This window comes from Microcaecilia unicolor, chromosome 4 (assembly GCF_901765095.1).
Source record: "Microcaecilia unicolor chromosome 4, aMicUni1.1, whole genome shotgun sequence".
NCBI classification, from domain to species: domain Eukaryota; kingdom Metazoa; phylum Chordata; class Amphibia; order Gymnophiona; family Siphonopidae; genus Microcaecilia; species Microcaecilia unicolor.
In genome coordinates this window covers 138451129-138470098 of record NC_044034.1, presented here as the reverse complement: position 1 = coordinate 138470098, position 18970 = coordinate 138451129, and the positions used below count along the sequence as shown (strand labels likewise).

General features: G+C 40.3%; 1 protein-coding gene across 2 annotated transcripts in view; it reads left to right on the top strand.

The window, feature by feature from the left end:
* Positions 1-18970, top strand: part of SPON1 (spondin 1) — a 170224-nt gene that overhangs the window by 95204 nt on the left and 56050 nt on the right. For both annotated transcript variants that reach the window (XM_030200636.1, XM_030200635.1), the window contains exons 9-10: positions 9650-9790; positions 15797-15872. In XM_030200636.1, coding sequence (XP_030056496.1) covers positions 9650-9790; positions 15797-15872 — 217 coding nt within the window. The remainder of the gene's footprint in view (positions 1-9649; positions 9791-15796; positions 15873-18970) is intronic.

Below are 18970 nucleotides of genomic sequence, written 5' to 3'. Positions count from 1 at the left end.
GGAGCAGGTTATGCTCCTAGGACTTGCTCCTTGGGGCGAGCTCTATTTGATATTCCCTACTGACCTTGGAGGAATGAAAGATCTACCATTTGCACAAAGGTATTTTCTTTTTATTCTTCTTTATACTGCTGTTTTTTCAACCACTTGGAGGTATGGAACTTTTGGATGATAAAATACCAATTGTTTAGGTTTGGAGATTACCTCTCATTGGGAAAGCTTTTGGAGGGTCTTACCTATCTAATTTAATTCCTATCCCCTTTTTCTTCTTCAAGTATGATATCCTCAAAGATAGATTAATTTAAAATAGGATTGCTCAATTGCAGATCTTTACTCCATGACCTCATTAAGTTCTATTATAATATTATCATTTGTTTGATGGAAACATGGCTAAGATATGGAGAAGAAGCTTATTTAATTCAAGCAGCTCCAAAAGGTTATTCTTATTTATCTCAATTGTGTGTGGCAAGAAATGGTAGAGGATTGGCTTTTTTAATTGCAGACAATATTTCTTTTAATGAGTTACCAGGCCCTTCATTATCTTACAAGGAAATATTAACGCCTGATCCAGTATTTCTTGCTTTATTCTATTGCCCACCAGGTCTTTCAGTAGACATTTGGGATAATATTCTTCAGAACATTGCCAAATTGGTTATCTTATTTCCTAACAGCCATTTTGATGATACAACTTCTTTACGTACTCAATACTTTAAAGCTCTTATCTCTGATTTAGGACAGCATGTTTCTACTTCTACTCATTTAAGTGGATACACTCTTGATTTTGTTCTTTCTGATCTAACTGAACCTTATAGACTGTTCCAGTTTCATATAGTTCTATTATCTTAGACTTATCACTGTCTAAAGACATCTGGGCCAGAAGACTATATACAATTATTCCTGAACAATTGCCTCCACTGTTTAAGGAGGTTCCAGAAGTCTTTGCTCAGAAAACTTTAAAAGTTCAGCAGATAGTGTACTACAAAAGAGAACTGATGTTATCATGCCATTTAAAAAGAAACTTCAGGAGAAACATAGACAGAATGGGTGCATGATGGTCTTTATCTTTTAAAAAAATAATATTTACAACAATGTTGATGTAAGCACTGTACATCAGATCTTCTTACGCAATGTAGAAATTTACAGCGGTCTTACAAAAATGAAATAAGGCTAGCTAAGGAAACCTTTTATTCCAAAATAGTATTTGAAAGTGATAACAGAACCCAACGGTTGTTCCATCTTATTAAAAACTTGATGGATAACGCCAACAAATGTCTTTTACTCGATTGCTCCACCTGTAGTTGAATTCATTAGGGACGAAGTTCTCACTTTACACAATTCATTATCTAAGAACAATCAAAGCTGTAATCAGGATATGAGAATCCATCTCTTGGAATAGATCTGATTTTCTAGACAGGGAAAATTCTCCAGTTCTTAAAGCAACTTCACTTTCTAAACTCTTATCTTCTGTGAAATTACCTCATTGTTGGCTGGATCCAATTCCATATACTTTGACCAAAATACCTAAGCATGACTTGACTCCATTAATATTATTGATGATTACAGCGTGTCAATTGGAATTCCTTCTTTCCAAGATTTCTCTGTCGCTGTGAAATTTCTTATCTCTTCTTCTTTATTGTGTTTTATAAACATGTCACAAAAATCTCAATAAAGATCCTTTTTTATTTATTGAGATGTGAGGGTTAGGTAGGGATTTATTTACTAGTTCATAAAGGGATGTCCCCTCCCGATGCACTTCTCTATTCCTCACCATTGTAAACGTCTTAAAGAACACCAAAAAGCATCCTTCCGTGAATGGTTGAATACCTCTGGGAGCTCAGCTGATGCATTACACCACTGACAATAAAGAAACAGTCAAGTCTCTTAAAAATATATATACATATATATATATTATTGATGATTAACCAAAGCCTATCTTCTAGCACATGTCCAGCCAGATAGAAACGTTCCTTAATTCACCCTATTCTGAAACAAAAAATTATCGGCCAATTTGAACAACTGGCAAGTTTTACTGAAAGCACTAATGTATGAATCCTTGGCAAGAAGGATTCATAACTGGCCACAGAACAGACACTATAATGACAGCTTTATTAAACGCCTTTGTTATCATGCTGCGCTAATGGTTCCTGTGTGGCAATGCTGACGGTGATCATTCAAAGTGAATGTGCTTTGTTAGCTTTACTGCACCATAGCCACTAGTGTGGCTTGATTAAAGAGGCCCTAAATGATAGTCAACATGTTGCTCTGGTAGTGCCCTTAGACATAGCTTCAGCTTTTATTTAGGTGACTATAGATTACTTTGTGATCGACTATAACTCTTCACCTGAGAGGTCAAGTCTCAAGTTGGTTTTGGTAATTTTTGAATGATAGATCCTATGTGGTTGCTTTTCATCCAGAACATTTCAATTGAACTTTGAAGTCCCACTGGGATCTGCTCTTTCCCCTTTATTTTTTAATAACATCTTGAATCCACTTATCACAATTATTCAAAGCATTGGAATCGGTGTTTTCTGTTATGCAGATGACACCCTTTTAGTAACCAAGGTGCCTACATCTTTGAGGGGTTCTTTTACAAAGCTGCGGTAAGCTCAAAGCAGGCTTACCACATGCTAAATCTGAACTACCCAATATGGCTGCTGGTGGTAGTTCTTTGTCGGGTGCATGCCATGTCTGGAAACTTTTTATTTTTTTCTAGTGCAGCAGTAACCCGGTGGTAATCAGCCATCACTATATGTTGCCCAGTTACTGACAGGTTACCGCCACCTCAATGGGTGGTAATAAATGCTCCCCATTGCTTGGCCAAGTGGTAAGAATTATCTTATCACGTGGCTATTTTGGGGGGGAGCTTTTTACCCACTGCGGTAAAAAGGGCCCTGGAGTGTAGGAAAAACATACCCCTCCCCTACCACAGGGCCCTTTTCCCCACAGCTTAGTAAAAGGACCCCCATATGATTTGTCTGAACTTCAGGCCTGCTTAGAGGCCTTCGCTGGATAGCTTAATAATTATAGCCTAGTTTTGAATGTTGATCAAATAGGCTGTTGGATAACAGGACTGGAAGAATATCCTTGTATAGCTCTAATTTTGTTTGGAAGGCCTGTGCCTGTTGTGGATAGTGTCTGATATTTAGGAATTATTTTTGATTATAGGCTACCTTTTATTGAACAGAAATTATATTTATTTATTTATTTATTTATTTATTTATTTATTTAAACCAGTTTCCATAAAAACAGTCCTATTAAGAACATAAATAACATATAAACAAATCAGCTTCAACCTACATAAATTATCTGCATTGCTACTCATTCTCCTCTCTCAATATAATGTTCATCCATCAAAAAATTCCTGAACAAAGATCTGTCTTTAATAAATTAATCTTTATTTTAAAGAGGCTTTTGTATATTTTATTTAAACGTGTTTATTTAAAAATATTTTAAAATAAAGTAAAAAATAAAATAAAACATTTAAAATATTTTAAAAATTTATTTTAAAAATGTTTGTGTATTTTATTTAAAAAGGGCTTTTGAAGAAAATCTGGGAGGAGGACCACAATCAGCTGGCAAAGGTACATATGAGAATGAAGTGGATATAGCACTGTTCTCAGAAGAAGGTGTTTATGAACAACTTGAAAATTTGAAGGTGGATAAATCCATGGGACCGGATGGGATCCATCCCCAGGATATTGAGGGAGCTCAGAGAGGTTCTGATGGGTCCTGTTAAAGATTTGTTTAATAAATCCTTGGAGATGGGAGAGGTTCCAATGGATTGGAGAAGAACAGATTTGGTCCCTCTTCACAAGTGGTGACCGAGAAGAAGCTGGAAACTACAGGCTGAAAAGCCTCACTTTGGATATTGGAAAAGTAATGGAAGTGGTACTGAAGGAAAGGATAGTGCATTTCCTGGAATCCAATAGGTTACAAGATCCGAGACAGCATGCTTTTACCAAAGGGTAAATCATGCCAAACGAATCTGATTGAATTCTTTGACTGGGTGACCAGAAAATTGGATCGAGGACATACGCTAGGTGTAACCTACTTAGATTTCAGCAAAGCCTTTGACATGGTTCCTCATAGGAGGCTCTTGAATAAACTTTACAGGCCGAAGTTAAGGACCCAAAGTGGTAAACTGGATTAGAAACTGCTTGACAGACAGATGCCAGATGCCAGAATGGAATTCACTCAGAGGAGAAGGTAAAGTGAGTAATGGAGTGCCTCAAGAATCTGTGCTGGGGCCAATTCTGTTTAATATATTTGTGAGCAACATTGCTGAAAGGTTAGAAGGTAAGGTTTGCCTTTTTGTAGATGACACCAAGGTTTGTAACAGAGTGGATACTCTGGAGGGAGTGGAAAACATGAAAAAGGATCTGCAAAAATTAGAAGAATGGTCTAATATTTGACAATTAAAATTCAATACAAAGAAGTGCACAGTGATGCACTTAGGGATAAGAAGTCCAAGGGTGTTGTATGTGCTAGGAGATGAGAGGCTGATATGCACAGATAGGGAGAGGAATCTTGGTGTGATAGTATCTGAGGATCTGAAGGAGACGAAACAGTGTGGCAAGGTGGTGACCGTAGCCAGAAGAAAAGAATGCTATACTATATATAGAGAGAAGTGTAATCAGCAGAAGAAAAAAGGTGTTGATGCCCCTGTACAAGTTGTTGGTGAGGCCCCACTTAAAGTATTGTGTTCAGGTTTGGAGGACGTATCTTGCTAAGGATGTAAAAAGATTTAAAGCAATGCAGAGGAAGGCGACAAAAATAGTATGGGGCTTGCACCAAAAGACATATGAGAAGAGTCTGAAAGACCTGAATATGTATACCCTAGAGGAGAGGAGGGACAGGGGAAATATGATACAGACGTTTAAATACTTTAAAAGCATAATATAGAAATAAATATTTTCCAGAGAAGGGAAAATGGTAAATAGAGGACATGAATTGAGGTTGCGGGGTGGTAGACTTAGGAGTAATGTCAGGAAATTCTTTTTCACGGAGAGGGTGGTTGATGCCTGGAATGCCCTCTCGAGGGAGGTGGTGGAGAAAAAAACTGTGATGGAATTCAAAAAGGTATGGGATAAACACAGAGGATCTCTAAGTAGAAAATGAATGGTATATATATTAAAAAAAACAAACTTAAATGGATGCATGCATTTACATGTCAAGTGGCACTTTAGATGGTGACTCTGGCCGTGAAGAACTAAATTCAGTGCGGGCAGGCTTGTATGGTCTGAGTCCCATATATGGCAGTTTGGTTTAGGATCGGCTGGAGAGGGCTTCAATTGAAACTCCAGTAATTTGGAATGTGAGGACAATGCCGGGCAAACTTTTATAGTCTGTGTCCCACAATTGACAAGACTGATTTGGATAGGCTTTGACAGCAACTTCAGTAGTTAGAAAATAAGGACAAGGCCGGGCAGGTTCTGTGTCCCAGAAGTGTCAAAGAGAGACAGTGATCAAGTATTTTATATCACATTCATTGTTATTTTAACCATGACTTGATAATAATGACTGTTGGGCAGACTGGACGGACTGTTCAGGTCTTTATCTGCCATCATGTACTATGTTGCATATTTTCAAAGCACTTAGACTTATAAAGTTGCATAGAACCTATGAAACTTTTAGTGCTTTGAAAATGAGCCCCTATATGTACTGTGGCAGCTTCGATTAGTGAAATATTTATTCAGTGAAGCAGACCTATATACCTTATTACATGCTCTTTTAGTCTCCTGTCTTGACTATGGAAATATGATCTATACAGGGACATGTCATCATAACATCAAGCATCTGAAACATTGCAGAACATGGCTCTGAGAGTGTTGGGAAACACTCCTCTCTTTAAAAAAAAATTCCTTTGGCTACCAGTTCATTATCAAATTAATTTCAAAATTGTTACTATTGCTCATAGAGCATATTATGAGAGGATGTCATCATATCTGAGTAATATTGCTATTCCTTACACTCCCTGCAAGGGTTCTCAGATCTTTGCAAAACCATAGAATGGTCCTGCCACATACCTCCAGCACACGATGGGAATCTGTGTGTGCAAATGCCTTTATATGACTGGCTCCGTGATTGTTGAATAACCTTTCAAAATCAATTCCTGCCAAAAGTGCTTTAAAATTTTTTACGTTTTATTAATAACTTTTTTTTAGGTTTTAATCTTTTTATTGATTTTCAATACAAAGATAGGACAAGTATTATCAGCCATATGTACAAAGTAGATTAAGGGAAGTGGGAAAAAAAGGAGGATATACAACAAAATACATTGCATGCATCAGCCAAAGGTTACACGAGATGCATCAGTTGAATATACTCAACATTTTACACTAAACATTGTTAAAATAAGATTCAAGTGGAAGCCACTTTTTCTCATGCAAGGCAAAAGAAAATGATTTTTTAGCAAGATATGTTTCATACTTATATGTTTGAAGTAGCAAACTCCACCATTCATGGTAGGTGACCTGATATAAGGTCTTCCAATGCGAAAAAATCACTTTCAAAGCTAAGGAAATCATAGTATTAATAATACTGCATTCATTAGATGTTAATATTTTTTAAGCAATGGCCTTTAAGTATCACATATTTGTACGTTATTGAACCAGGAAGATGAAAAATATCCATTATTAATTACCATATATCATTCCTATACATATACAATCAAATATAAGATGTTTAAGATTGCCTTGTTGAGAACGACAAGACCAACACAAGTTGGAATTAGAAGAATCTATTACATGCAATTTAAGAGTGTAGTGGCCTAGTGGTTAGAGCACTGGTCTTACAATCCAGAGGTGGCCAGTTCAAATCCCACTGTTGCTCCTTGTGATCTTGGGCAAGTCATTTAACTTTCTATTGCCTCAGGTACAAACTTAGATTGTGAGCCCTCCTGGGACACAGAAATATCCAGTGTACCTGAATGTAACTCACCTTGAGCTACTACTGAAAAAGGTTTGAACAAAATCTAAATAAATAAGAGGCATCCACAAAGATCTATGCATAAAGAAGTACAAAGATTGCAACGTTAATGAAGATCTGGAACAGTTAAATAGGGAACCCCACATCTGTTTCAATGACTTATCTGAGATAGTTTGCTGGATATCTTCCTCCTAACACTTACACAGACCTGTACATTTGAGAGGAAATTTACTTAGCATTGCTTTATATATATGGGAAGCAGCATGGCCTGTTTGCTGAAGCCACAAATTTATATCAACAAGCTCTGGGGTTTGAGGCCTATGCTGAATTTGTAAGTTACTTTTTTTCAACATAGAGCTAACCTGCAGCCATCGATAGAATTGAGAGTCAGATAATGAAAATTCAGTTTTCATAACTGAGAAAGATTTCCAGGCTTGGTTTTTCTGATCAATAAAGTCTTTAAGGGCCCATATTCCTATACGCTGCCAATGAGACCAAGAGACCTGCTTTTTTATCAATTCTAAGTTTGTTATTGTTCCATATAGGCACCAATGTCATGGTGGACCAAGGAGTGCCCAGAGATTTATCAAAAGAGGACAATAATTTATGAGTGATATTGATGATCGGATTGGAGACAATGTTTTTAGAGAGGCGCGTGCCAACTAGATAAGGATGCAATTAAGAGTCAATAATGGATTGTTCAAATATTAGCCATCTAGGTAGAAAAAAAGTACTCAAAGGAGCAATCCATTCCATGCCCTGACGTATAATGAAGGCCTTATGATATAGTAAGAGATCATAGAATCATTCTGACTCCACTCTGCAGTTTGGGCTGCTTTAATTTACATAAGGAGATTTTTTGACACTGGCATTTGTTGTTCAGATTGGGGGAGAATGGAAAATCTATTGACACATATGAAGGATACAATGCAGTGGTAGAAAAGTAATATTGTAAAATTAATTATACGCACATATATTTGCTTTTTTTCACTCTAACTTCCATGGCATTCATCCATGAAGGCTGGGTGGTATATCAAAATTCAATAAACTATAAACTATCCCCCCCCCCCCCCTTGATATTCAGCTGGCGGTGGCCAGCGCTTTGACTGCCTGCTTCCGACATTCAACCCAGATATTCAATGCCAGGCCATTTTCAGTGAGCAGTATTGAATATCCAGGTTTTTCAACTCTGGCTAGTGTGTGACCGGTTAAGTTGATATTCAGACTTAACCAGCCATTGCATAATAGGCAAAGATAGGCCTGCTTTTTTATGCGGCCTTATTTTTATACCAAGCCTTGCCGGTTAAGTTCTGAATATCAGGAATTAACCAGTCATGTGCTCGGAACGTCCCCAACATCATTGACTTAATTTTGGGTGCTAACTGTGAATTTTCAGTGGCAAAGATCAATTAAATGCTGCTGAAAATGACTGGTTATTTGCCAAGATGCGAGGTAACCAGTTGGCAGTCATTCTGGGCCGGTTAACTTCTGCTGAATATCGGGCCCTATATGTTTCTAGTGAACAAAAATCAATGTTAAAATATAATGCAATCATAAAATAATAATATAATCAAATAAGCTATAGGTGAAAAATAAAAACATACTGCCCGATATTCAAAAGTATTTAATTAGCCAGGAACGGCACCTGGCCAATTAAATACTCTCAATCTGGCTATCCGATATTCAGTGGAAGATAACAAGCTATCTCCCACTGAATATCCTGGTCAGCGGCTAGACCGGTCACCAACTATGTAGCATGACATAGCTGGTTACTGCTGATTTTCAGCGGCTGACCAGTTAAGTTTAGCTGCTAGATAGACCCACATAAATAGCAGGTCTATCTTTGGTTGCTAGAACCTAGCCGGTCAGCTGATGAATATCAGCTTAACCAGCTATGTTTGTGGTGCTAAAAACCCCTCAGAACTTCAAGGCGTTGAATTTTCGGGTTCACTGGCGACAGCGGTAGTTAGCCGGTCTAATTCCCACTGTCTCAATATCGGGGCCATAGCACCTAGAACTTGTTTGACCCTTACTTCCACATATCCCAGTGGACTAACACAGTTATCAAAATTCTCTACTCAATTTAAACAATAAAGTAAGCATTATATCAAATCAAGTAAAATAGACATGTATTACATATTAATATACATTACATTAAGGTGGTTATTTTAGAGGCTTTGGATGTCTGAAGACTGGCATTTAGACATCCAGACTGGCCTGTAGCAGGTTTTAATGTCAGCCCCTTCTTTCCCTGAGTTGTTTTGTTAAAGCACTAGATATACTTTTTTTGTGCCTTGGTAACCTCTGTGGGGCTAATTTTATAACAGGTTCCTATGTGAAAAATCCAAAAAAGTACTATTTTATCTTGTAAGGACAGCATAGGTACCTGTGTAACCACACCTTTGTATAAATTTACACCTGCTCTAAAGAAAGTGTAAAAATTTGCATGTACTCTGTATATTTTATATATCATGTGCATACATAATAACCCCGCCCATACTATGCCACCGAGAAGGCCCATACACAGAGCAGATGAAGGATGGTGCATGCTTCCAGTCTGCTGTACTTTGTGTCTGTGGTCCACTAATGCAGGTTGTTTCCACCTGAAAAATGTGCTTTACAGATGCAAAATATTTTATAACAAATTACTCCCTTATTTTTATTGCCTGTTGCTCAGAATATTCTTTGACCTGTGTCAATAACTTTTATTTTCTTCTTATTGCAGTCCCCAAATAATCCTACAGTTCCTCAAGAAAAAATCCGACCATTAACAAGTCTGGATCATCCCCAGAGTCCTTTCTATGACCCAGAAGGAGGGCCCATTACAGCTGTAGCCAGAGTTCTACTAGAAAGAATTGCACGAAAGGTAATAAAAAAAATTATTTACAGGCCAAAAATAAAAGCAGTAGAAAGTCATGATAGAAGAAAAAAGTATAGACCGTAAATACGTTGTGTTATACATATTTCCTTAAAAATAACTTTTGGAATTTACCCTGGCAAGTGGGGTCCTGATGCCCTACAAGGTAACATACCTGGAGAGACTAGGCCCAGGCTGAGCAGAGTAGTATAGGAACCAGGCACTGAAGAAGAACAAGAGGTTATTTTGACCAAGATGCTTTTTAATTAATTGTACAAACTTTTATATTAGGCCAACTGGACTACTGCAATAGTGATTATTTGGGATGTACCGGGTCTTTATTGAAAAGGATCCAGACAATTCAGAACATGGCGGCCCGCCTTCTATTTTCAGCACAGAAGTATGATCAGGCTACACTGCTACTGATTAGATTGCACTGGCTCCCAGTGGAGACCAGTCTCTGTTTTAAATTATGTACTTTCCTATTTAAAATACTTTATGGTGAGGCTCCAGTATACATGAAGAATTTAATTGTTCTTTTGACTCAATCTAGGGAAATTTTTTCTAGAAATCCCTACTTTTGCAATTTCCACATCCTCAAGAAATTAGTTCCAAGCAAATTTTTTTCAGTCACATTTCAATACCTCATATCTTTATGCGACTAAACACAAGTGCTTTGATTCTAGCAAGAACTTTATGCAATGCAACTGTGTTGCCAGACAAACTGTGACTTAAAACAGGCTCAAACTCGTTACATTTTTGTTTTATATTTTCATATAGTTTTTAAAAATATTTATTTATTTTTGTATGTGGAGGAGATAAGGCCTGAGAAGTATTTCCCCAAAAAGATTGTGTGCACAGTGGCTGCATTGCTGCGTTCTCATACGCAGCAAACTTTTAATCATTAGCCACAAAAACTCCTCAATTTTTTTGTTTCCTCTGCTTGATTTTACTGCTGCATGTGTCCATTTATTCTCGGCCTGTACATTAAAGGAAAAACAAGACAGGACAACACTTATCTTTTTTCAATAGCCCGACGGGGCCACCGTTTCACTCTCATTCCAAGCTTCTTCAGGGGTAGTGCTAGTTGCTGCAGTGTCCTTAGATGCTACAGGTACTCTGTTCCTATTCAGAAAATGGCATCCGAATAGGAGCGGAGTACCTGTAACATCTAAGGATACTGCAGCCATTAACACTGCCCCTGAAGAAGCTTGGAACGGGAGTGAAACGGTGACCCCATTGGGCTATTCAAAAAAGATAAGTGCTGTACTGTCTTGGTTTTCCTTTAATGTACAGTCCGAGAATAAATGGACACAAGCAGCAGTAAAATTGAGTTTTTGTGGCTAATGATTAAAAGTTTGCTGGGTATGAGAACGCAGCAGTGCAGCCACTGTGCACACAACCTTTTTCAGGGAAATACTTCTCAGGCTTTATCTCCTCCACATACAAAAAAATAAATAAATATTTAAAAAACTATATGAAAATCTAAAACAAAGAGGTAACGAGTTGAGCCTTCTTAAAGGCACAGTTTGTCTAGCAACACATTTGCATTGTATGATCTTTAGACATTTCAATACCTACCTGCACAAGTTTGGAACGCCTTACCGACTAAGATTTGAATTATTTCATATTGTTTTTAGGACATAGTTAACGTTTCTTTTTAATAAGTATCTTTATTAATTATTTTGGCTATTGTGGAATGTCAGTTTTATGTTTTTTCATTTTTCAGTTTCTTTATATTTTTGATGATTGTAATTCAGGATTGTCTGATTTCTTATGATGTAGGTAATCTGCTCTGAACTTAAAGGTTGTTGTAGAATGTAAGTGTGTATCAGTATCAGGAGCCAGAAAGTCTTTTGTATAATATCAGTGGCAGGACAGGAGCCAGGAATTCATACAATTCAGGATCAGAAATCACAGGCAAAACCAGGCACAAAACCTGAACCTGACTAGGAATCAAGGCAGCAACCAGACCAGCAAATTCATACAGAGAACCCCACATGACGTATGGGACGAGCAAGTGTATTTCCCATGATGATCCTTATATTCAGGCTTATTGCCGGTGCATCGAGACTATCTGGAGGTGTGTAGTCTTTACCAAAGCCCAGAGGATAACTATTCTCCAGCTGCTTCCTGGACTGTACAAATCTAATGATATTGCAGTAGATCTCTAACCTCAGCTCTCAAGGATCACCAGTCTGTGCCCTATTAACTCTTGTCAGTAATTTTCTCAGGGGTCCTTTTACGTAAGGCGCACTGAAAAATTCCTGCGCTGATGTAGACACGTGTATTGGACATGCGCAGGTCCATTTTCCAGCGCATCTGCAAAAAAAGCCCTTTTTTGGCCGAAAATGGACATGTGGCAAAATAAAAATTGGCGCGCATCCATTTTGGGCCTGAGACCTTACCACCACCCATTGACCTAGTGGTAAGGTATCAAACATTAACCGGGCAGTAATGGTCTATGCGTGTACAATGCCGATTACTGCCTGTTTAGCTCCGCGTGCTGGAAAATTTCCGTCACGCGTAGTGGATGTGTGTAAAAAAAAAAATGAAATTACTGGCCAGACCATGCAGTAGCTGGGCAGTAGTTCACTGCGTAAGTCTGGTAGAGCTTTAGAAATGTTGAGTAGTAGTAGTAGTAGTAGTTCAAAATTGACGTTCGTGGGCGCCTACACGGCTTAGTGAAAGGGCCCCTTATTGTATTTCTTTTCTTATGACATCAAAGATTTCTTTTGAAGGACTTCAATTTAGGCAGTGTAAGTCAGAGTATTTGCTTTTAAATACTAGAGAAGTAGACACAGTGTGTCCCCCCCCTCCCACCCCAATCATTCCTCCAAACTCCAGGTCCAAATAAGGAGTTAGCTGACAGCTGTGTGTGCCTGGGAGCATGTGCAAATGCCAGTGGGGAAATATTTTGAAGCGTACAGTACTTTTATTTCCATTGCAAAACAGGAAATGCACGTACAGTTCTAAGGTCCACCTAAACCCTGTCCTTCAAATCAGTAGGTATATTTAGTTTGGAAAAAGGACATCAAAATTATAATAGCTTGACATTCAGTGAACATTATGTAGACTTTTTGGTTCTGCTCCTCCTGTTATGCTGTGATTCTCTCTGAGGTTGATTGTTTCTGTTTTTGCTCATTGCAATAAAATAAATATTTTTTTAAAAAGAACATTATGTAAAATACAGTGAAGAACATCCCAATTTTAGGGGCTCTTTTACTAAGCCGTGTAGGCACCTGCGCACGCTGAAAACGTGCCAAATTGGAGTTAGTGGCCGGTTACCACGTGGCCCTTGGCGGTAATTTCAATTTTGGCGTGCGTCTGCTACGCGCGTCTGAAAAATATTTTTATTTTCTGGCGCACATAATGGATGCACACCAAGTGGCATTTGACATGCATAGGTCATTACCACCTGGATTCTTTACAGCTAGGTCAATGGCTAGCGATAAGGTCTCAGACCCAAATGGACGTGCAGCAATTTTGATATTGCTGCACGTCCATTTTCGGCAAAAAAAGGCCTTTTTTTACAGGTGCATTAAAATGGATCGGTGCACGCCCAAAAGCCGCGCCTACACTACCGCAAGCCGTTTTCAGCTTGCCTTTGTAAAAGGACCCCTTAATGTCTCTTTTGCACATAAGTGACCTATTGAAATTAGGTCTTCATGGCTCGTAAGTAATGTACTTGCCACTGGAAATCAGCTTTGAGGACTTTGCTGCATTTCCCTAACTTTACCTTCTTTTCAGTGCCTGATTGGGCTCCGGTTGAGAGAGGTATTATTGTACTGTTAACCACAGTTACCAGTAAATAAGTCTCATTGCATAAAATGGGGCCTATGCTAAAATAGCACAAGTTAATGATAAAATAACACATTTTAATGGTAGCCCACGTTAACTTCTCCCCTTAATGGTAGCCTACTATGTTGGTTCCTCTAACATGTCTTAACAGTAGCTCACATTGGTAACTATACCCCTAAGAAACTTAAATTAATTGCTCAGGGAACATTTCTTAATTAAGAAGTCCAGCTACGTAACTTAAAGTTAGATGTTATGGGTCATAGTTATTATTTATTTATTTATGACATTTATATCCTGTATTAGCCTGAGTAGAACTCAGGTTCAATATGGCTTACATAACAATTAGAAAAGCATGAACATGTCCAAAATTAACAGAAAGTAAAATGCATCATGTAATGTTAGACCAGTAAAACTTGAGTTAGGAGCAGATGTAATTACTTAGGGCCCTGTTTACTAACACACACTAGCATTCTCAGCATGCGCCAATGCTAGAGCCACCCTTATATTCCTATGGGTGACTCCAGCATCAGCATGCAACAATTTCCAGTGAACGCCAAAAATGTCAGCACGCCTACAGTATAGCTTAACAAACAGGGCCCTTACCAGCTCATTTTCGAAAGAGAAGGGCGCCCATCTTTTGACACAAATCGGGAGATAGGCGTCCTTCTCGCAAGGCCGCCCAAATCAGCATAATCGAAAGCCGTTTTTGACATCCTCGATGGCTTTCCATCGTGGGGATGACCAAAGTTCACGGGGGCGTGTTGGCAGGGTAGCAAAGGCGGGACTGGGGTGTGATTAGAAGATGGGCGTCCTCGGCCGATAATGGAAAAAAGAAAGGCGGCCCTGATAAGCACTTGGCCGACTTTACTTGGTCCATTTATTTTTCATGACCAAGCCGTGAAAAGATGCCCGAACTGAGCAGATGACCACCGGAGGGAATCGGGGATGACCTCCCCTTACTCCCCCAGTGGTCACTAACCCCCTCCCACCATAAAAAACAGGTTAAAATACTTTTTTGCCAGTCTCTATGCCAGCCTCAAATGCCATACTCAGGTCCATTGCAGCAGTATACAGGTCCCTGGAGCAGTTGTAGTGGGTGCAGTGTACTTCAGGCAGGCGGACCTGGGGGTTGGGGGGGCGGTTGGGGGGCTCAGCACCCAAGGTAAGGGAGCTATGCACCTGGGAGCAATTTCTGAAGTCCACTGCAGTACCCCCTAGGGTGCCCGGTTGATGTCCTGGCATGTGAGGGGGACCAGTGCACTACAAATGCTGGCTCCTCCCATGACCAAATGGCTTGGATTTGGCTGTTTTTGAGATGGCCGTTTTTGGATTCCATTATCGGTGAAAACCAAGGTCGGCCTTCTCTAAGGGCGGCCATCTCTAAGGTCGACCCAAATGTTGAGATTTGGGTGTCCCCGACCGTATTATCGAAACGAAAGATGGACGCCCATCTTGTTTCGATAATATGGTCGGGGACGCCCCTTTACAGGTGTGCCCTTAGAGATGGGCGCCCCCGTTCGATTATGCCCCTCTTATTTATCTAGGCTAGATAATTGCAATATGGAGGAAAAAGGTAAGGACTGGGATTAGCTGGGATAGACAAGAGTAGTGGGAGGTGGGATACTATAAAGATGTGTTATTTTACCACCAGCTCATGCTGTTTTAAAACAGATGCCATTTTATGCAATGAGTCCTAATTCCTGATAACTAGGATTAACTGTGAAATAACATGTCTTAACAGTAGCATATGTCAATAACTTCCCCCTAACTTTTTTTGTTACTATATTGTTATTCAGTGTTACTATTGTTTCAGACTCAGATATAACTTTTACAGGTTATTTTCAAATCTTTTTACATAGGTATATAGTTGTTTAACTCTGGGAGAAACTACGCTGAAAATTGTCCGCCACCCCCAATCCCTTAAGGCAATTATGCTGTTTCTACCATCAGTTCTTTTACTCAAGTTGGAAAATGGGCATTTCCAGGGAGGAGAAGTCAGATATGAAAAGCCAGTGTATGGGTACCTTAGACCCATTGTCCCCTGTCTTGTTTTAGGTCCATGGGTACGATGTATGCCTGGCCCTAAAAAACAATGTAAAAATTGGCCCATTAATGAGCAGAACACGTCTTCGTTTTTATTTTTATAATTCCCTTTGTTATACTTTTGAGTAAATAGCTCTGCATTCATTACCTAACTATTTCTATTTTCACCAGGGAGAACAGTGTAACATTGTTCCTGATAATGTGGACGATATTGTTGCAGATCTTGTACCTGAAGAAAAAGAAGAAGGTGAGATACGCTAGATTGTGCATTTCGAAATAACTCGGAGAGCTTTCCTGTAGGTTTGCAAAGTAAGAAAGTAAAGGGTGGAATAAATGTGGGGCTGAAATGATAGAGAAAGATCCCTTCAGTGTGTTGGTTATTTGGAAGAGGTGGTAGGTCAAATATTTCAAGCTTGAAATCTCTGAACAGATCTTGCACAATCTCGCCAAATAGTTCAAAAATATAGAGGAAAGGGTTAAAGGTAAAATTTCCCCAAACTATTTGCAATGCCATCCTGTAGAAGATATTTAATTTAAACAATGCATAATTACATGAGCAGTTGCCCAATATGTGAACTATTTTTTTTTATTTTTGCCCAATGAAAATAACCAATCCTACAAAAATAGTTCTCTAAATTATGCAACATTCAATAACTTGGCTTAGAATGCTTAATGATATCCTACTACCACAAAATATTATGCAGTAACTGTATTGTATAATTAAGTTTTTAACCAAAATCTATTTTCTACATTAAGGAAGAGAATAGGATTTGATATACCACCTTTCTGTGGTTATAATCAAAGCGGTTTACATATTATATATAGGTACTTGTCTTGTACCCAGGGCAATGGAGCATTAAGTGACTTGCCCAGAATCATAAGGAGTTGCACTAGGAATTGAAGCAGGTACCCTGGTTCTCAGACCACTGCACTAACCATTAGGCTACTCCTCCACTCTTGAACAGAATATTTGACATTGAATATTTGGTGGTTTAGGTATGATAATACGTTAGCATTATTGCAAGACATAAGAAGGTATGTTCACTAAAGTGAGGTAAGTTGTTCCTCTTATTGGCAAATACATCCCTAGCAGTAGTACCCCAAGACTACCATTAGGTGTCATGGAGGGGCATAATCGAACAGAAACGCCTATCTCCATGGGCGTTTATCTCCGAGAACGGGTCCGTGAAGGGGCGGACCCAAGCGTATTTTCGAAACAATTAGACGTCCATGTTTTATTCGCCAAGTTGTGAGCTGGGCGTTTTTGCTTTTCAGCGATAATGGACAATGAAATCGCCCAGCTCAAAAACGAATAAATCCAAGGCATTTGTTCGTGGGAGGGGCCAGGAGTCGTAGTGCACTGGTCCCCCTAACATGCCAGGACACCAACCAGGCACCCTAGGGGGCACTTTTACAAAAACAGAACAAAAGGTAAAAGAGCTCCCAGGTGCATAGCACCCTTCCCTTGTGTGTAGAGCCCCCCAAATCCCCCTCAAAACCCACTGCCCACAAGTCTACACCATTACTATAGCCCTAAGGAGTGAAGGGGGGCACCTACATGTGGGTACAGTGGGTTCGGGGGGGGGGGTTGGACGACTAAGCATTAAGCAGCACAATTGTAACAGGTAGGGGGGGATGGGCCTGGGTCCACCTGCCTGAAGTCCACTGCACCCCCTAACAACTGCTCCAGGGACCTGCATACTGCTGCCAGGGAGGTGGGTATGACATTTGAGGGTCAAAATAAAAAGTTGTGAAACATCATTTTTTGTGGTGGGAGGGGGTTTATGACCACTGGGGGAGTCAGGGGAGGTCATCCCCGATTCCCTCCAGTGGTCATCTGGTCATTTAGGGCACTTTTTGGGGCCTTATTCGTGAAAAAACAGGGTCCAGGAAAAGTGCCCTAAATTCTAGCTAAAAACGCATACTTTTGTCCCATTATCTGTGAAATGCGCCCATCTCTGTTCGGCAGATAACCACGCCCCAGTTCCGCCTTCGCCACACCTCTGACACGCCCCCATCAACTTAGGGTATGATACATACCTGTAGCAGTTGTTCTCCGAGGACAGCAGGCTGATTGTTCTCACGACTGGGTGACGTCCGCGGCAGCCCCCACCAACCGGAAAAAAGCTTCGCGGGACGGTCGGCACGCAGGGCACGCCCACCGCGCATGCGCGGCCGTCTTCTCGCCCGTGCGCGACCGCTCCCGCCAGTTGAATAACTAGCAAAAGATGAAACACACAACTCCAAAGGGGAGGAGGGAGGGTAGGTGAGAACAATCAGCCTGCTGTCCTCGGAGAACAACTGCTACAGGTATGTATCATACCCTTTCTCCGAGGACAAGCAGGCTGCTTGTTCTCACGACTGGGGTATCCCTAGCTCTCAGGCTCACTCAAAACAAGAACCCAGGTCAATTGAAGCTCGCAACGGCGAGGGTACAACAGAAATTGACCTACGAAGAACAACTAACTGAGAGTGCAGCCTGACCAGAATAAATTCGGGTCCTGGAGGGTGGAGTTGGATTTACACCCCAAACAGATTCTGCAGCACCGACTGCCCGAACCGACTGTCGCGTCGGGTATCCTGCTGGAGGCAGTAATGTGATGTGAATGTGTGGACAGATGACCACGTCGCAGCCTTGCAAATCTCTTCAATAGTGGCTGACTTCAAGTGGGCCACTGACGCTGCCATGGCTCTAACACTATGAGCCGTGACATGACCCTCAAGAGCCAGCCCAGCCTGGGCGTAAGTGAAGGAAATGCAATCTGCTAGCCAATTGGAGATGGTGCGTTTCCCGACAGCGACCCCTAGCCTGTTAGGGTCGAAAGAAATAAACAATTGGGCGGACTGTCTGTGGGGCTGTGTCCGCTCCAAGTAGAAGGCCAATGCTCTCTTGCAGTCCAATGTGTGCAACTGACGTTCAGCAGGGCGGGTATGCGGCCTGGGGAAGAATGTTGGCAAGACAATTGACTGGTTAAGATGGAACTCCGACACCACCTTCGGCAGGAACTTTGGGTGAGTGCGGAGCACTACTCTGTTGTGATGAAATTTGGTATATGGAGCATGAGCTACTAGGGCTTGAAGCTCACTGACCCTATGAGCTGAAGTAACTGCCACCAAGAAAATGACCTTCCAGGTCAAGTACTTCAGATGGCAGGTATTCAGTGGCTCAAAAGGAGGTTTCATCAGCTGGGTGAGGACGACGTTGAGATCCCACGACACAGTAGGAGGCTTGATAGGGGGCTTTGACAAAAGCAAACCTCTCATGAATCGAACGACTAAAGGCTCTCCAGAGATGGCTTTACCTTCCACACGATAATGGTAAGCACTAATCGCACTAAGGTGATT